Genomic DNA, 19,239 nt, shown 5'->3' with positions numbered 1-19,239 from the left:
GCTGAAATGGCACTTGCCAAGAACTGTTTAATCCTTAGGTAACGCAGTTTTTGGTATGTGTCTCTATATAGTCTCTAAGAAAAGTATTCTGGGAAGAAACAGCAAATACCTCAATAAGATGATGAATAAAGAAATGCTGTTTGGAACAGCGCAAGGTTTTAAAGCATTTCAGAGGGTCAGTGACCACATGATAGTCTCTTCATTTTGTAAAGAGCCCACTGGCTAAGTGAAATCCACAAAGAACAAGGCAGGCTGCCTCTATCCAAATTCTTGCCTAAGAAAGACGCTTAGTACTAGAATCATCCCACTATTTTACTTTATTACATATTTGGAGTTTAGCTATCTTTACTTCTCTGAATCTATTTATCTTGGAGAAGGAGATGGCACCCCACTCCAGTACTCTTGCCTGGAAAATCCCATGGACAGAGGAGCCTGGTAGGCTGCAGTCCATGGGGTTGCGAAGAGTTGGACTTGACTGAGCGACTTCACTTTCACTTTTCACTTTCACGCATTGGAGAAAGAAATGGCAACCTACTCCAGTGTTCTTGCCTGGAGAATCCCAGGGACGGGGGAGCCTATTGGGCTGCCATCTATGGGGTCGCACAGAGTCGGACACGACTGAAGCGACTTAGCAGCAGCAGCAGTATTACCCAGATCATGGATTTTACATAGCTTGGCTGATGTCCCTGATTCGTTTCACATTGCATTTATATTATGACTTCTCTGGTAATAAATTATATTTGATCTAAACACTTAATTGGGTTATGCTTTTTTGCAAAGACCATTTATTTTTGCAACTGCTGTGAAAACCACGTGGGACCAAGTTTCTAACAGCACTGAACTCTTTCTATATGAATTTCAAAGCAACTTTGAAGGTGTTAATTTCAAGAATACATCTTTAAACATCACCCACCTTATTAAATAAGTGTTCGAGTTGAGAAAGAAGGATTCAGATTGGACCTATATAGCATAGACTTATCTAGAAATAGACTAGTACCAAAAAACTCAACCTCCTGGCTTGATAAGTAGTCCTTCAAATACTGGGCAACCCCAGCTATTATTTGGTAGTTTTTTCCACTGCTTTTCAACATGGTATGCTAATAACACTTGATAGCAATATCTTTTACTGTAGAGCTTGTCACATTCATGACATTCTAAAAATATTTTCTAAGGAATTTTGAGCCAGAAGATAAAGCTATCACATGTTTAAAATAGAACTTTGCAATTTATTGCTACAACTGTGTTCAGAATTATCCAAGAGTTTTATTATTATTATTTGAGGTAACATTGATATTTATAACACTATGTAAGTTTCAGAATTATCCAAGTGTTACTTCAGAGGCATGACCCTAAGTAACAGCTGAAATTCAGGTTTTTTTTTTTAAAACATGGACATTTAATTCTCATCTGAGCCCTATTACAGTCTTGTTCAAACCAGCCAGACAGTAAAGCAGATGAGGACTCTGTATAATTTTAATGGCTGTGCTCTGAGACATACTTCAAAATGGCACACCTGACCCCCGCCTCCCCACCCCCCCAAACACTATTGGGATGTCGCTTCTCTGCCTATGAAAACTTCCTGCTGCTCTTCAGTTTGTTTGCAAACATCAAGCTGCCTAGAGTTCTTGTGATTTGTGAGACTCCAAAACGAAATCTTGGAGAAAGCAAAGACCAAACGACAGATTTGGGGAAGAAGTCTTCACCTGCAAAAGCAAAACGAAGTACAGGTGTGCACTAGCCCGCGGGCCCCAGATGCCTACCCGGCAGTTCCTAACTCCTTTTTAGCGAAAGGCATTATGAGCTACCTGACACTTCACTTAACTCCTCTCTTTTGGAGCCGCGGAAACTGATATTCTTTCAACACTCTAGACACTAGTCCAGTCTCCCCAGCTCGTATCTTCAGGGTCCTCGCTGCCCCGAGCCCAACCCTTCTGACAGCTCACCGCGCCAAGACCCTGGTCCAGGTTTGGGGACAGTTCAAAGAAAGAGGAAAAAGATGGCTCAGCTGGGAAAGGGATAAGAATAAGGTGGCCTGTGGCTCGGTCCAGAAATGCCGGTTTGTCTTTTGGGAGGGAGAAAAGTTTCCTTTGTCAAACTAGTGACCACGTGGCGCTATGGCGGTCACCAGCAGCAATCCCATCAGACTGCCAGGCGCGGACCTGGGGACGTGCCAGTCACCTCCTGCGCTGGTCAAGGGGAGCCCCGAAAAGTGGGGGCACCGCGGGAACACACGAGAGAGCCGATCTGGAGGACGCAACGAGGCGTAAGAGGGTAGCTCGGGGAGCTGCGCTTAGGGCGGGGTTCCCGGCGGTGGGTGGATGCGGGATGCCGGACGCGGGGTTCCCGGGGTGGGGGCGCCAAGACAGGAGTGCCGCGGCGGGAGTGCGGAGGGCAGGTTCCGGAAGCAGTGGGGTACAGACCGCGGCCTTCCCAGGGTGGGGGCGCGGAGGGCGGAGCCCCGGGAGTCGGGGGGGAGGGGCGGGGCTTCGGGAGCTGGGCGGGCTCGGAGGCGGGGTTCCTGGGGCGGCGGGGCCCGGGCTCCTGGGGGCGGAAGGGCGCTGTTCGGGGGGCGGGGCGGGGTGGGGGCGGCGCTCGGGCCTCCCGGCTGGGGCCGGGGCCGGGGGCCGGGCCGGGGCGGGGGCGGAGAGCTGCGGGCAGGCAGGGCATGGCGTCCATGGCGGCGGCGATTGCGGCCTCGCGCACGGCCGTCATGAGCGCGAACCGGCCTCTGGACGACCGGGAGCGGAAGCGCTTCACGTACTTCTCGTCGCTAAGCCCCATGGCTAGGAAGATCATGCAGGACAAGGAGAAGATCCGGGAGAAGTACGGGCCCGAGTGGGCGCGGCTGCCGCCGGCGCAGCAGGACGAGATCATCGACCGGTGCCTGGTGGGGCCGAGCGCCTCGGCGCCCGGCGACCCCGAGGAGCTCGCCCGCTTCCCCGGCTTGCGCGGGCCCACGGGCCAGAAGGTGGTGCGCTTCGGGGACGAGGTAGGTGCAGACGGGCCGGCGTCCCCTCCACCCCTCCCCGGCTACACGAGGCGCCCGCGGCCGGGCAGACACCTGCCGGCTAGCAGCCGTCCCCTCCAGACGCGCGGGCAGGGGCTGGAGAGAAGGCGCAGGAAGCCGGGTGGGTGAAAGGGGCGGCCTGGAGCCGGAGGTCGGGGGCTGGGGGGCTCCCCGGGGGAGTCTGTGGGGCTCCCCGGGGGAGTCTGTGGAGAACCGCCGAGAGAAGGAAAGAGGTCATTCAAGACCCCTCCATCTAGACCTGCCCCGGAGGGCAGCACGGGACCTGAGACTTCTCCCAGAGCTGGAGGCAGTTGCTGGTAGCGAGGCAGACCAAATTGGCAGCAGCAGGGGATTTTAAGCCAGGCCAGCCTAGGTTCTAATCTATTCTGGCATTTAGCTGTCTGGCCGTGGGTGACCTAACATTTTAGAGCCTCAGGTACCCCCAAGAATAATAATACCCACCCCAACCCTGCTAGGGAAGGTAGTCAGCATTTTATATGTAATAATATTATTAATATTTGTAATGAGTTGTGCGGGGAGACTGAAATTGTCAAGCAAGATAACAAGAATAAAGAGGTGCCTTCCAGGATTTCCCAAAGCCTAGAAGTTTCCGAGTGAGCCCCATGAGCAGCTTTGTTTTGGGAGTGAGAGTGGTGGCCCCTCTTTTCCATTGAAAACCACTGGATACGTTTAAATGAGCCGTTGCAAACCTTTGGTACATATAAGGGCATGTCTGGGCCTCTGACCTAGACACTCTGCTGGGGCTTCTAGAGGGGTAGTCACTGGAGGAAGAAACCCTGAAGCTAGAAAAAACTCAGGGATGACCCATGGAAAGTCACAAAGGCCTGAGTGTTCTGTGCTGCTCAGAAAGTTGGCTTTTTCCTGGAAATGTGTTTAACTAGAACCTGTTTGGTGCCAAATTTGTGTCTCTTGGGCTTTTCAAACTCAACTTTTGGTCTAAGTCGAAAACAGCAAGCAGTATACAATGAAATCCGCATGCTTTGAGGCTGCAAGGATGAGGGGCCAAGCTTGGAGAGATTTTCTGAGGAAGTTGTGGACTGCGGAAGGAAGTGGAGAATGAGGTTTTAATCTGATTTTCAGGCATGGGTGTGCGAAACGTTGATTAATACAAAATGTTTGTGGTCATAAACCCACTTTAATGTGAGGGATGTGTGAGAGGCAGAAATATGCTGCCCACATGGCTTTATTCTGACAGGATGAAAAGTCTTCATTGGATTTTAAACTCTAAAGGCTTTGCCAGGAAAAACGAGGGTGTGGTAACGGAAGGGATGAGAATATACGTTTAAAGTGTAATCCCAGAGCTGAAACATGTTTAATGTGAAAATAAGCATCTCTAAAGATGTTTGCAGTGTTGGTGCTCAGATTTGGGTGATGGAAAAGCAGGCAGCCCCTTTTGGAAACGTCATGAGTAAATAAACTGAGAGGAAATAAACCTGCAAGTACTTACAGATGTTGGAGAGTCACTGTCATTTTCCCTTTCTGCCTGGCTAAGAATATCCACATGCCTGTTCATCATCAAAAGGCCTGTGCCATATTGCTGATAAGATGTGACCAAGTGAATTGTGTACTCTGATTCCTTAACTGGGTACCGGACTGAGCCATTTGTGAATTTGTAAACCCAAAGCAATTTAACAGCCAATAGAACTTTTTGTTGTGGTACTTTCATATTCTTCCAGGAGCACAAGAGCCCTGTTTTTCAGAACTGAACTCAGCTTTGCAAAAGCTGCCTAGGAGCATGATCTGCAAACCTCCTGCCAGGCTCCCAGCAAGAATGGCAGAGACACAGTGAGTTTGAAGAAAGATACAGAGGAACATTGCCCAGAGCTTTTTTGTCTTTTTGGCTACAGTGATTTAATCCCACTAGGGAGTTTAAAGTGTGTTACATCGACTTGGCACCAGAGTAGAGTTGGTGTTCTCATGCCCAGGAGTACAGTTGTTCTTGGAGGAGAGTTGGCTCCTGGGCACAAGGGGTGATGATGGGGACAGGGTGGGGTGCCCCCTCTGTAGGCTGCTGGACGGAGTAGCCTGAATAGGTGGCCCCAGGCTTACCCAAAAGGGCCCTGAACCAGACTGAGTCAGCCGCTCTGTCCCTTCCTGTTTGATCTGCCTTCAGATGTAGTGTCTGTGGCCTCCACAGCCAGTCTTGAAACAGAGAATACTCCTTGGACTCCGCCACTGCCAGCATCCCCAGTTGGCTCATTGAAGGACAGGTGCTCAGGTGAGCCCCAGCTCTTGCTTTAGCCAGTGTCTGATCTTGGACGACAGGCAGGGTGGGCCTCGTAGATACTTGGGAAAGACCATCTGGGATACTGGGTTCCCAGGGCCTTTTCTAAGGCTATAATAGGAGGCACCTGGGCTTGGTTGTGAGTCTTGGGTTTGCTTTGGCTCCGCATCAGTTAACTTTTTGACTGTGGTAATTCATTAATGTCTCTGAACTCCTACAGTGGGAAGAACAGTAACAGGATGATGGTGGAGCTTATATGTAGGGAAGGCCTATGGGATTAAAAATGGCTGCTGCTGCCAGTGGCGAAAACGTCAACATTAAGGTTGTTAGCTGTAGTCTGTCTGTGTCCACTTTTGAAAATCACTGTCATGAAATAAATTCCTTCCATTGCTAAGCTTAGAGTTGGCTGTGTAGAGTCCCACATGAGAAGGAGCTCTGCTCTGATGAGCTCTGGGGATTCACCTTGGGGCACATATCGAAAGCTGGGCTTGCTCTGTCCACGGTGTGGACTCCTGATCAGCCATCATTCCAGCCTCAGATTGTGCCCCCCTTTCAGCTATCGTGAAGGACCAGGACATCGCCAATTTCTTTGAATACCCTCTACCCTGTCGCCAGTTACATTTTTGCATCCCAGTCAGCCACATTTTACGTCAGATCATGCGAATACAGCCTTCAACTGTGACGGTCATCCAGTCATTGTTATGTGTTGCAGGAACAAGCAAGTGGAACTTGCTTGTGTATTGATGGTCATGGATCTTGGTGGCAGGGAGTGTGGACAGGGCTCGACTCACACGTCCAGTTGGCACACGTGGGGCTGCTCTGTGTAGGACAGGTGTGGCAGCATGCCATCTGTGTGTTCATTTTTACGTTTGCTGTCTGTAAAGCAAGAGGACCAGTGTCCAGGCCCAGATCCACCCTTGCTGGGAGGACGAGCCTGACGCTGAGAGGGAGGCTGGCTGCCTGCCTTTGAGCATGGAAGCTGTGAAGGGTTCTATCAGTTTTTTGGTTCTTACTACCTTGGCAGTCAACTGAGTGACTATTTCCCTAAGCCTAGTATGTTAGACCCTAGAGCCATTCATGCTTTAGGGATGCTTAGCCTTCCTAGGTGGCTCAGTGGTAAACAATCTGCCTGCCAGTGCAGGAGACGCAAGAGATGCAGGTTCAATCCCTGGGACGGGAAGATCCCCTGGAGGAGGAAATGGCAACCTGCTCCAACATTCTTGCCTGGAAAATTCCATGGACAGAGGAGCCTGGAGGGCTGCAGTCCATGGGGTCGCAAAGAATTGGACATGACTAAGTGACTGAGCATCCCCAGCTCACCGGACCTTTCGGGCTTATAGGCCTTGCTTGGAGCAGACAGGGACATTGGGCTTGCCCTTTGCATCACATGTTTGGTCTGAACGTTAAGGCATGTTTGCAAATAGGTGCTTTCAGCAGTTTGACTTGCCCTGTGCTTCTCAATTCCTGCCTTCTTCCTATAGCAGTAAAAGTCTGGGGAACGGCTTATTTTGGGAGATGAAGAGCTTTCATCTAGGGAGATTTAGGTATCACTCCAGTCTGCCTCCATAGCTTCCTGTTATCAAATAGCAAAAACAGAAAACAAAACCCTGACTTTCTAGGCATGCTTAGCTCTCTGCTCCCTGCCCTTACTCCCAGATTCTTGCCACCAGTCTAGCAGGATCTGAGAATTCAGGGTTCTGAGCTCTGTGCCACAGCTAGGCTCCAGATAAGCCATAAGCAGGTGAACTCAGAAATTTGGGCAGCCGGAGTGTTGCTTCTCATGGACCTACTTGCCTGTTTTACCTCTTTATAAAGTAAGTGGGGCTGGGCAGGAAGGGTGTTTCCATGTGCCAACCCCAGGGACCTGGATCTGGATTTTGAGTGCTGGAGAATGTGGGTTGTAAGCCCTGGAGCCAGACAGCTCCACCTCCTGTTCAGCAGCTTAGTGACCAGCTGCTGTCGGAAGGAGGTGTTCCCCCGGCCCGTGTGTCCCTCCCATTCCTGCAGGAACCGGAGGACTGGCTGGCTGCTCTTCACCCCACTTGGCCTTCACCTCCTTTCCTGGGGCTTCCTGACTCCTGCAGGCCTCTGAAGGCCCCTCAGTTTTCCACGGCCCTGCTGCCTGTCCAGCTCCTGCTCCCCCATGGCTGGTGAAGCACCCTTCCCTGAAATGCTCGGGAGGAGGGGGTCAGTATGGAGCCCCCAGTCAGCAGACTTTGATGAGCTGCTGGCATCCAGGCCCTCTCTCCTTAGGGTCTAGGCTGGACAGCCTAGATGTTTGTGTTTTCAAATAAACTAATTAAATAAGTACAATTTCTAAACTGACATACCTGTGTGTGCGTGCGTGCTAAGCTGCTTCACTCGTGTCCATCTATTTGTGACACCATGTACTGTGGCCCGCCACGCTTCTCTGTCTGTGGGATTCTACAGGCAAGAATACTGGAGTGGGTTGCCATGACCTCCTCCAGGGGATCTTCCCGACCCAGGGATCGAACCCGCGTCCCCTGCATCTCCTGCATTTCAGGTGGATTCTTTACCGCTTCCCCACCAGGGAAGCCCAGTGTACCTGTATGTTACTGTTAAGAGTTTCAAACAGTGCAGAAGCAGCATTATGAAGCATGTGGTAGTCCTTCCAGAATGCTGCTCAGTGATTAAATCTTCATCAGGTGTGAGTTTGGTTGGCTCTGTGGCTTCCTGATGCAGGACTTGTGATGTGTGAGATCACCTCCTCCCCTTTCGCTTCAGCAGCTTGGCTTTTTATTTTTCAGCCTCTGGCCCCCAAATGAGACATTTGAGAGTGACTTTTTCAGCGTTTGGACTTTTTTTTTTAAGAAGGGTGGAATGTGTAATTATGAATCCCACACTTCTGTCTGGCAGATGCATATAGTTCTTTAGAAAAGACGACAGGGTGGATGTGCTTTACCATGTCCTGGTGCCTGTGCCCCGGCTCCGAGCAGGAGTTGAGAACGTGGCCGTGGGTCCGTGTCCACCTCCACAGGCTGTGAGGAGGAGGCTCTGGGTCTCTTCCACAGGCTTCCCTTTGCGGACAGATAGTTCTCTGTCTAGAGAAGCACTTGGCCTGGGACCCTGCATAGCTGGTGCCTCTGGAGGAGGAAGGGCATTGAAAGCTTCACCCTGGGAGCCGAGGCAGCCACACTGGCTCCCCCTGGCGCCCCCCGCCCCCCAGCGTGCGTGTGTGGCCCAGTAATTACCAGGGAACAGGTTTTGCAAAAAAGTGAAATAACTTGCTCCTTGTCTCCCAGGGTGAGGGGCAGAGCTGGGAAGCCTCCTGGCACATCTGAAGTCATCTTGTAATTGACGGGAGTTACTTTGACATTCTAAAGGAAGAAAAAAAAATCCATTTCTCAGAAAAATAAATCAAGGCCAGACCTGTCTTCAACTTCCGACTCCGTTCTCCTGTTTGTTTCCTTTGACCTCTCCCCCACCCACCTTCCCGTCACCACCTTGGCCTCGAGTTTTTGTTTTTGGTAAGGTCTGGGAAGGCCTGAGTTTCTGTACTTGTGTTTATGATGGAACCTGCCCAGTAGTTAAATTGTAGCTCTTTTTCTGTTGTCAGAACTGCAATTTCCTACTTCCACTGATGGAAACCATCTTACTTCAGCAGAATTAAATGTATGCAATCAGTTCAGTTCAGTTCAGTCGCTCAGTCATGTCTGACTCTTTGCGACCCCATGAATTGCAGCACACCAAGCCTCCCTGTCCATCACCAACTCCCGGAGTTCACTCAGACTCACGTCCATCGAGTCCGTGATGCCATCCAGCCATCTCATCCTCTGTTGTCCCCTTCTCCTGCCCCCAATCCCTCCCAGCATCAGAGTCTTTTCCAATGAGTCAACTCTTCGCATGAGGTGGCCAAAGTATTGGAGTTTCAGCTTGCAGGTCAAAGGGGAAAGCATAGATTCCATAAATATATAAACAATAGTCCCTAAGAATAAGCAGTTGGTTAAAAAAAAGACCATATTCTTCTCCCTTACTCCTTCCCTTTTTTTGTGTGTGTGTGGACTTTATTTGTCAGAGCATTGTTAGGTTCACAGCAGAACTGAGCAGAAAGTACAGAGGTTTCCATATGTCCACCTCCTGTACACGCACAGCCCCTCCCCCTCACGGAATCCACAGCCCCATCACAGCGGTGCATTTACTATAATCAGTGAACCTACGCGCCGTCACCCAGTTCATAGTTTACATTCAGTTCACTCTTTTTTTAAAATTTGTATTTTCCACTATTTTTTAATAATCTGTTTAATTAATTTTTGGCTGTGCTGGATTTTGGTTGCTGGGCACGGGCTTTCTCGTTGCAGTGCGCAGAGCTGGGGGATTCTTTGCTGTGGCGTGTGGGCTTCTCATCGCCGTGCCCTCTCTCGTTGCAGAGCACAGGCTGTAGGCGCTGGGCTTCCCTAGTTGTGGTGCACGGGCTTAGTTGCTCCGCAGCATGTGGGATCTTCCCGGATCAGGGATCGAACCCGTGTCTCCTGCATTGGCAGGCGGATTCTTATCCGTTGCGCCACCAGGGAAGCCCTATAGTTCACTCTTGATATTGGACATTCAGTAGTTTGGACTAATGTTTGAGGACACAATTCCATCATTATATAGATAGTACCATACAGAGTATTTCACTGTCCTAAAAACCCTGGATGCTTTTCCTGCTCCTCCGTTCCTCCCCTCCAGTCCCTAGCAACTGCTTATCTTTTTACTATCACCATAGTTGTGCCCTTTCCAGATGACATATGGTTGGAATCATGGAGTATGCAGCCTTTTCTGATTGACTTCTGTCACTTAGTAATATGCATTAAGTTTCCTCTGTGTCTTTTGATGGCTTGATAGCCCATTCTTCCTAGCACTGAATAATAGTCTACAGCCTGAATGTACCACAGTTTTCTTAGCCATTCATAGCCATTCACCCATGAAAGGACATCTTACTTGTTTCTAAGTATTAGCATTTCTGACTGAAGCTGCTATAAGCGGCCATGTGTAGGTGTTTCTGGGGACCTAAGGAGATCAAACCAGTCCATCCTAAAGGAAATCAGTCTTGAATATTCATTGGAAGGACTGATGCTGAAGCTGAAGCTCCAATACTTTGCCTGATCTGTCAGTCGCATCCTGACTGATGCGACTCATTTGAAAACTGACTCATTTGAAAAGACCCTGATGCTGGGAAAGATTGAAGGCCGGAGAAGGAGACGACAGAGGATGAGATGCTTGGATGGCATCACGGACTTGATGAACATGAGTCTAAGCAAGCTCTGGGAGTTGGTGATGGACAGGGAAGCCTGGTGTGCTGCAGTCCATGGGATCACAAAGAGTTCGACACAACTGAGCAACTGAACTGAAGTTTTCGATCCATTTGGCTAAATACCAGGGAGTATGATTACCTCCCTTCTGTTTTTAACATGCTCCTGTGAATATGAGGTACAGACTAACACTAAGCAGATCATCAGGAAGAAGGTGCTTGGTGAAGGATGTACCAAGAGGCCCAGGGCAGCCAACATCCCTGAAGGGATGAGACAGAAACACAGGGAGTGTCTTTCCCACTCCTGCAGGCTCTACCATCTGAGCGTCATTTCTCTAGTTTGGAGTATTTCACAGTTTAAACTTCTTAACTTTAAGCCAAAATGCAACCGTCTATCAATCAACTGGAAACTCCCCCAATTTATGGACTTAGGAGGACAATGCTAATGTATGGTTCCAGTGAGCACTACTTCTGAACCACTCAAGAAAAATTAGATGTATTTCTGGGGAGCTTAATGGTTGGGGATTCTAACTTTAAGAGAGCCATCTAGGTGGCAGGAGAAATTTAACAAACAGCACACCATATTTTGACTCTATGACATCAGAGTATTTATGATTACATACTTACTGTAGTTATGCAGAGGCATTATTAGAAATGCTGTTGCAGTAGTTGTATGTAACCTTTGAACTCTGGAAAGAATGAAATGAAAGCGGCCTTTTAGTTCAGTTCAGTTCAGTTGCTCGGTCGTGTCTAATTCTTTGCGACCCCATGGACTGCAGCACACCAGGCTTCCCTATCCATCACCAGCTCCTGGAGCTTGCTCAAACTCATGTGCATCAAGTCAGTGATGCCATCCAACCATCTCATCCTCTGTCGTCCTCTTCTTCTCTCGCCTTCAATTTTTCCCAGCATCAGTGAGTCAGTTCTTTGCATCAGGTGGCCAAAGTATTGGAGTTTCAGCTTCAACATCAGTCCTTCCAATGAACACCCAGGACTGATTTCCTTTAGGATGGACTGGTTGGATCTCCTTGCAGTCCAAGGGACTCAAGACTCTTCAACACCACAGTTCAAAAGCATCAGTTCCTCGGTGCTCAGCTTTCTTTATAGTCTAGCTCTCACATCCATACATGACCACTGGAAAAACTATAGCATTGCATAGATGGAACTTTTGGGGAAGGCAATGGCACCCCACTCCGGTACTCTTGCCTGGAAACTCCCATGGATGGAGGAGCCTGGTGGGCTGCAGTCCATGGGGTCGCTAAAGGTCAGACACGACTGAGCGACTTCATTTTCACTTTTCACTTTCATGCATTGGAGAAGGAAATGGCAGCCCACTCCAGTGTTCTTGCCTGGAGAATCCCAGGGACGGGGGAGGCTGGTGGGCTGCCGTCTATGGGGTCGCACAGAGTCAGACATGACTGAAGCGACTTAGCAGCAGCAGCAGCAGCAGCAGCAGATGGAACTTTCTTGGCAAAGTAATGTCTCTGCTCTTTACTATGCTGTCTAGGTTGGTCATAGCTTTTCTTCCAAGGAGCAAGTGTCTTTTAATTTCATGGCTGCAGTCACCATCTGCAGTGATTTTGGAGCCCCCCCAAAATAAAGTCAGCCACTGTTTCCACTGTTTCTCCATCTATTTGCCATGAAGTGATGGGACCGGATGTGTGATCTTAGTCTTCTGAATGTTGGGTTGTAAGCCAGCTTTTTCACTCTCCTCTTTCACTTTCATCAAGAGGCTCTTGAGCTCCTCTTCGCTTTCTGCCATAAGGGTAGTGTCATCTGTGTATCTGAGGTTATTGATATTTCTTCCAGCAATCTTGATTCCAGCTTGTATTTTATCTAGCCCAGCATTTCTCATGATGTACTCTGCATATAAGTTAAATAAGCTGGGTGACAATATACAGCTTTGACGTACTCCTTTCCCTATATGGAACTAATCTATTGTTCCGTGTCTGGCTCTAACTGTTGCTTCTTGACCTGCATACAGATTTCTCAGGAGACAGGTAAGGTGGTCTGGTATTCCCATTTCTTTAAGAATTTTCCAGTTTGTTGTGATTCACATAGTCAGAGGCTTTGGCATAGTCAATAACACAGAAGTAGATGTTTTACTGGAACTCTCTTGCTTTTTTGATGATCCAGCAGATGTTGGCAATTTGATCTCTGGTTCCTCTGCCTTTTCTAAATTCAGTTCATACATCTGGAAGTTCATGTACTGTTGAAGCCTGGCTTGGAGAATTTTTGAGCATTATACTGCTAGCATGTGAGATGAGTGCAATTGTGCGGTAGTTTGAACATTCTTTGGCATTGCCTTTCTTAGGGATTGGATGGAAAACTGACCTTTTCCAGTCCTGTGGCCATTGTTGAATTTTCCAAATTTGCTGGCATATTGAGTGGAGTACTTCAACAGCATCATCTTTTAGAATTTGAAATAGCTCAGCTTGAATTCCATCACCCCCTCTAGCTTTGTTTGTAGCGATGCTTCCTAAGGCCCACTTGACTTTGCATTCCAGGAGGTCTGGCTCTAGGTGAGTGACTACACCGTCATGGATATCTGGGTCATGAAGATCTCTTTTGTACAGTTCTTCTGTGTATTGTTGCCACCTCTTCTTAATGTCTTTTGCTTCTGTTAGGTCCATACCATTTATGTCCTTTATTGTGCCCATCTTTGCATGAAATGTTTGTTTGGTATCTCTGATTTTCTTGAAGAGATCTCTAGACTTTCCCATTCTATTGCTTTCCTCTATTTCTTTGCATTGATCATTGAGGGAGGCTTTCTTATCTCTAAAGCAGCCTTTAGACATGATTTGCTGAGGCCTTTAGAGGTGATTTGCTTTCTGCCATAAGGGTGGTGTCATCTGCATATCTGAGGTTATTGATATTTCTTTAGCAGCGTTTAGACGTGATTTGCTGAGGCCTTGCAGTGTTTAGGAGACTGTTGGCTTTGGTTAGTATACTGATGACACAGAGCATGGTTTTGCCTGCTTCAAAGTGGGGTAGGTGAGAGCCAGCCCAGAAAACTGCAGGCCTCTTGTGAGAGCAGCCGGCATCCAGGTTGGTTTACTAAAAATCCTTTTGGGAATGGTGAGAGCCATGTAGCAGTATTGATTGAGGCCACCTCTACAGGTGGAGTGGCCTGGGCAGAGAGGTGGGCGCCTGAGCCTTGGAGGTCAGCACTTGCAGCCTGTGTGCCAGGTGCCTCTATGAGAAGCGGGAGTCAGGTGTCCTGTGGAGGACTGAAGTAGGTGAGCTGCCCATGGGAACAGCTGCATTAGAATGACTTAGGGAGTTGTTGGATCATAGCCAGGTGGCACCAGTGGTCAAGAATCCGCTTGCCAATGCAGAAGATGCAGGAAATACAAGTTCAGTCCCTGGGTCGGGAAGATAACCCTGGAGGAGGGCATGGCAACCCACTCCAGTATTCTTGCCTGGAGAATCCCCATGGACAGAGGAGCCTGGCGGGCTACAGTCCATGAGGTTGCAGAGAGTCGGACATGACTGAGCACACACACACAGGGAGCTGTTGGTTTTTCTATAACTATGTCGGGTGGGACCCACAGCTTCTGCCTGTTCAAACAGCACCCTGGGTGATTCTGATTTACAGCTAGATCTGAAAACTTTAAGCTAAGAGTGCTCTTTAGAGAGCCTTGAATCTGGTGTCTGTGAATGGCACAAGCATGGCCCCAAGACCGACAAGGACCTAGGAAGTGGCCATCCCCTCAGGCTGCCTGGGACAGGTGTGCCAGAAAGAGGGCATCTGCAGGAAGGTGCGGTTTTTTCAGGTTATAGAGTGGTCCCCAGCCTGTCCCTCAGTGAGGCCTGGAGAGGAAGCAAGACTCTCAGAGTGCTTCAGGGGTCTCTGAAGCGCTTCTTTTGACTGTTGTAGGAAAGGCATGTCTCCCTGTCTGCCAGCTGCTAGTGACCTGGTTTTGTGGAGGGGAAGCTCAGAGTTGGTTTGTAATGCCCGCGCTCCTGACCCCGCTTCCTCAGGCTGGCCTCTAGGCCCAGCCAAGGGTCATCCACTGTGGATGCGGCCACCCACAGGTGCTGTCCCCCCAACACTGGAGATGAGATGAAGTTCACTGGCTCTGAAGTGGGGAAGGAAGTTACAAAAGAAGAAATGACTCATTAGTATCCAGTCATAGAGGAAAGGCTAATATTTATAACATTTCACCTTTGAAGTGAATTTTAAGTCCAGAATTTCTCACTTTAGAATAGTTTTGGAATAGTCATGACTTTTACAGAGAAACCAACCCATTCTAGATGAGTTACTGTCGCCAAATAATTTCAAAGTTAAGATGACCAAAATCCTTAAAAATTTTAATAGTGAAAATTGCATTTAGTGTAGAATGTAGTGAATTTCGGGATGTCTGGTATTGGTTGCAGCTTGTGCTGTGTTGGGAAATGTTCAGCATCTGGCGTCAGGGCAGTGAGGGGAGCAGCCCAGCTGTGGAGCACCCACTGGTTGCCATGGAGATGCTCCCCTAGGTGCTGTCTAAGCCCCAAGGTGGCTCACGGAATCAGAGCCAGTCAGGGAGGTGCAGCAACCCCACTGTGTTGTTACAGATGCACTTTCTATCTTGCAGGTACAAGGGATATAAGTAATGTCAGGAGCATAGATAATAGGAAGACAGACTAAAGTAATTAGGAAATGATGTTTTTAGTATTTGTTACCCTTGTCAGGTTTTTTTTTTTTTTTTTGGAATAGGGAGGGGTCACTTTGTTTTTGAAAAATAAATTAATTTTCAGAGCATTGTACGGTTCCCAGCAAAAGTGAGTAGAAAGTATAGATTTCTGACACACTCCCTACCATCACACACATGTGCAGCCTCTTCCAATACCAATGTGCCCCACCAGAGTGGGACATTTGTCACAGTGGATGAACCTACATATCATTATTGCCCTAAGTCCATAGTCTACACTGCAGTTTACTCTTGCTGCTGTAGCTTCTGGGTTTTGAGAAAAGTATCCACCATTACAGTATGTTCAGAGTAGTTTCACTGTCCTAAAAATCTTCTGTGCTTTCTCATCCCTCCTTCCATTTAACCCTGGCAACCACTGATCTTCTTACTGTCTCTATAATTTTACCTGTTCCAGAATGTCGTATAGTCAGAGTCATATAATACATTCAGTTTTTTTTATTGTGGTAAAATATTCATAACATAAAGTTGACCATTCTCACCATTGTTTTCAGTGTACAGTTGCTACACTCACGATGTTGTACAGCTGCCACCACCACTGTCCATTTCTAGAACCTTGCGGTTCTGACGCTGCTGTGCGCCCAGCAACCGGAGAGCCGCGCCCGCTGCCAGTGCTGCTTGTGGCTGGGGTCTGCAGCCGGCCAGGGGCTGACGTCAGAGCTTCAATCGCATTTTTGTTTGGCGTGTTTATTTTTGTTAAGTGCTTTATTATTTTTTTATGAGCTTGGAACTGCAGAAATCTAAGGAATTTGCCCCTTGACTCAGTTTCTTGCTGGAGCAAACAAAAGATTATTGACTTGACATCAAGTTGTGGAGAAATCACAGGATGCCCGTCTGTCTGCAGCCCTTTTGGAATTTCAGCCAATATGGGCTGCAGCCACTGGAGCCTGCTGGCTTACCGTGCTCCAGGCTACGTCTTTGCTCTTAAGAGTCTTTTTCTTTTTTTAAACAATAACTAATTCTTTATTACTCAATGAGTACATGTACAAATTTTAGACATATTATCCATGTCAATCAGAGATGACTACCAATAACACTTTCCTTTCATGTTTGTTTATCAGGTTTTATAAAATATATTTACTGTTTACCAAATTCTTCACCAAGGAATTATGAGGAATAATTCTTTTAAAAGTATACAATATGAACGAGAATGATCAAATATAGCTCAAATGAAGCATTGTTATAGAAAGCGTATTTCATTGGTTCCCTCTTTTACTCCTGTTCAGTTTTTTATTTCATGTAATATTGTTTTTTCATCTTCATTTTTTCTTTCATTCACAAAATTGCCGAAGGAGGAATACATTTATAACTTGTATATGTATATTGGTAGGGAAGAAGATAGGCCAGGATTCCTGTAGAAAAAAGCTGGAAAAATAGAAAAGAACATTGTTCCTAAGAGTCTTGCACTCATTCACCTTCCAAACCCCCAAACCTTCTTACTCTGTTCTTTGTAGATTTCAAAGGGACTCAAGCTGCATAATTAATATGCAGAGGATTGATCATATCACATGAGAAGGAGTGTGTCCTGCTTTTACCAGTGATCCTGCTCCCTGCTCTGTCTCTGCCTGCCCACTGAATCTCCACGCACCTCCTCTGTCCCCTGGGGTGGCCACTGGGTTGTCCTTCCCCCGGACAGAGGGAACACACTTGCCAGTTGGTTTCCCTTTGTCCTTTTTTCACTGGTCCAAATCTAGAATAAAGGGGACTTACATCCCATCAGCCTCCTTTATTTTTCCCATCTGACAAACTCTTGTATTGCTTCTAAGAGGAACTTAGAGGGTCCTGAGATCATAGAATTTTAAGGACTCTCAGGTCATTTAGCTCAACTACACTTTTCTCCCACTTCCTGACCACACATACCTGGACTCAGGGCCCCCTTAGCTGAGACTTGTTAGCTCACGTTTCTACTTTTGGAGGGACACAGTTTGTAAATTGAGGCGTAAACTGGGCTTAACTGCACAATGGGAGCACAGTGGCCCATGCTGCCTCACGTTTTAGAAGTTTTGCCTGAGAGTCAGGAGTGATAGGAGACATGGCTTAGAGATTGAGCCTGGGGATGGAGTTTGTACTAAAAAAAAGTGGGCCCTTTGCAGAACTGGGCCGCCTCCTGGAGGAGGGGAAGCCGGGTGACCTACCTCTAGGGGCAAGGAGTGCTTCTGGGTGGTAAGACACTATGTACCTGGGGTGCTTTATGAAGAACAGTCAATTCAATTATCTAATCCCATTTTCAGTCTGGATCACCCAAGATATCCCAGTTTTTGGTTCAGAAAATATGATCCCCAATAGAAGCTGGACGCAGATGAGACATTTGCTAGTATAGGAATACAGGTGGAAGGGTGGAGAAGTAGCCGAGGGAAGGAGATTTTTGTTCAGGCTGGTGGATGCAAGGTCAAATTCTTGTGACTATTTTGAAGGGCTCCTTTTATCCTGTTCTGCTTGTGAGGGTCAGAATGATTCTGAGTTTTCATTATAATTGCATTTTCTTCATTGATTTGCTGATTATTGCCTTTCATATTTCTGGGAGGCACATATTAGGAGTGGGGGTGGGGTTCAATTTAAAAATTGGGTACTGGTATTGACTGCAAATAATTTTCTGACATTCTTTTCACTGTTGTTCAGCTACAAAGTCATGTCTTTGAGACCTCAGGGACTGCAGCAGGGCCAGGCTTCCCTGTCCTTCACCATCTCCCAGAATTTGCTTAAACTCATGTCCATTGAGTCAATGATGCCATCCAACTTTCTCATCCTCTGTTGTCCCCTTCTCCTGCCCTCAATCTTTCCCAGTATCAGGGTCTATTCCAATGTGTTCGAAAGCATTCCTTTCGTATATGACCTCATTTAATCCTCACAACAACCCAGCAAGGCAAGTGTGATTCTCCTTTTACAGATGAGGAAACTGAGGCTCAAAAGGCTAAGTCATCATGCCCTGGCCACATGGCTAATCGCTGGTAGGGCTGAGACCTGAGCCCAGAAGCTGTGTTCCCTTTCTGCTCAGCTTCCCTGTCACCAAGTTTGTCCTGGGACTCCCAGGCATCCATCTAATATCGCTTGGCAGGGGACAGGCATGCCTGGCAGCCTCGGTCTGAAGAGTGAGGGGAAGCCAGACCCAGAAGGTCAACACATTCTCTGCAGAGTGTGATGATGTCAGGCTTGTTCAGAGCCAGGAGTTGGGATTCTTCCTAAATTTTTGTTCCCCTATGGCCTTGGGTGGTTGTTTGCACAGGGTATGTTTGGGTTTGGACTTCAGATTTATTCTTGAATTTTTATTTCAGGACATAACTTGGCAAGATGAGCACTCTGCCCCTTTCTCCTGGGAAACAAGGGTAAGTTGGATTAAATTTAGATTTGTTTATCTTTTGTAAAAAGTGATGTGGTTAGGTATTTTCCTTTCAGCACTTAGGAGATCAGATGCACCCCCTGCTGGTAGGAAAGGAGAGGAGGTGGGGTGGGGCCTGTGCTAGGTTAGGTGCTAGGTTTGGTGATGGATTTAAAGTGAGGGGGTTGGTGGCACAAGGGTCCATATTGACAAGGCCTTGAGGGAAGCTTTTGGTGGGGGTGGGATAAAAGCAGCTTTTATTAAAATGAAATCAGAAGGGCAACAGAGACAGCAAGTTGGGTGGATGTGGGGGCAAGAGTGCAGATCCATCAGAATTGCCTAGAAGAATCAGCTCTAAGGCAGAGACTCCTGAGTGTGGAAGAGAGGACGGAGAGACTGTTCTTTGTACCTTGTGAAGCTGGAATAGCCAGTGGATACACATGGACAACCCAGCCTGGACCCCTGAATGCTGGTGTTCAGTCATTCATTCATTGCTATCAGTGTTATTGCTGCCGAAGTTGCTTAAGAGTATCAAGCTTCACTGGGTTGATCCATTTCCCCATTCTCCCTAGTTGTCCCAGAACAAGTGCATTAATAAGTAGCAAAATGACCAAAAGGTAGCTTTTTCAAATCCAAGGAAAAAGACCAGGATTCTCTGAATTCTAGAACACTTGCTGCTGTGTATTGGAGGGTCCTTTGCACGATGGAGGTGACCATGAAGGGGCTTGT

General features: G+C 47.8%; 1 protein-coding gene across 1 annotated transcript in view; it reads left to right on the top strand.

Moving 5' to 3' along the window:
* The first annotated feature begins 2,615 nt into the window (after positions 1–2,615).
* C28H1orf198 (chromosome 28 C1orf198 homolog) overlaps positions 2,616–19,239 on the top strand; it is a 34,994-nt gene continuing 18,370 nt past the window's right edge. The window contains exons 1-2 of the mRNA XM_070782128.1: positions 2,616–2,989; positions 18,467–18,517. Coding sequence (XP_070638229.1) covers positions 2,666–2,989; positions 18,467–18,517 — 375 coding nt within the window. The 5' untranslated portion in view covers positions 2,616–2,665. The remainder of the gene's footprint in view (positions 2,990–18,466; positions 18,518–19,239) is intronic.

This window comes from Bos indicus, chromosome 28 (genome assembly GCF_029378745.1).
Source record: "Bos indicus isolate NIAB-ARS_2022 breed Sahiwal x Tharparkar chromosome 28, NIAB-ARS_B.indTharparkar_mat_pri_1.0, whole genome shotgun sequence".
NCBI lineage: Eukaryota > Metazoa > Chordata > Mammalia > Artiodactyla > Bovidae > Bos > Bos indicus.
The sequence above is the reverse complement of the archived record's forward strand: the minus strand, read 5'-3'. Positions and strand labels throughout refer to the sequence as shown.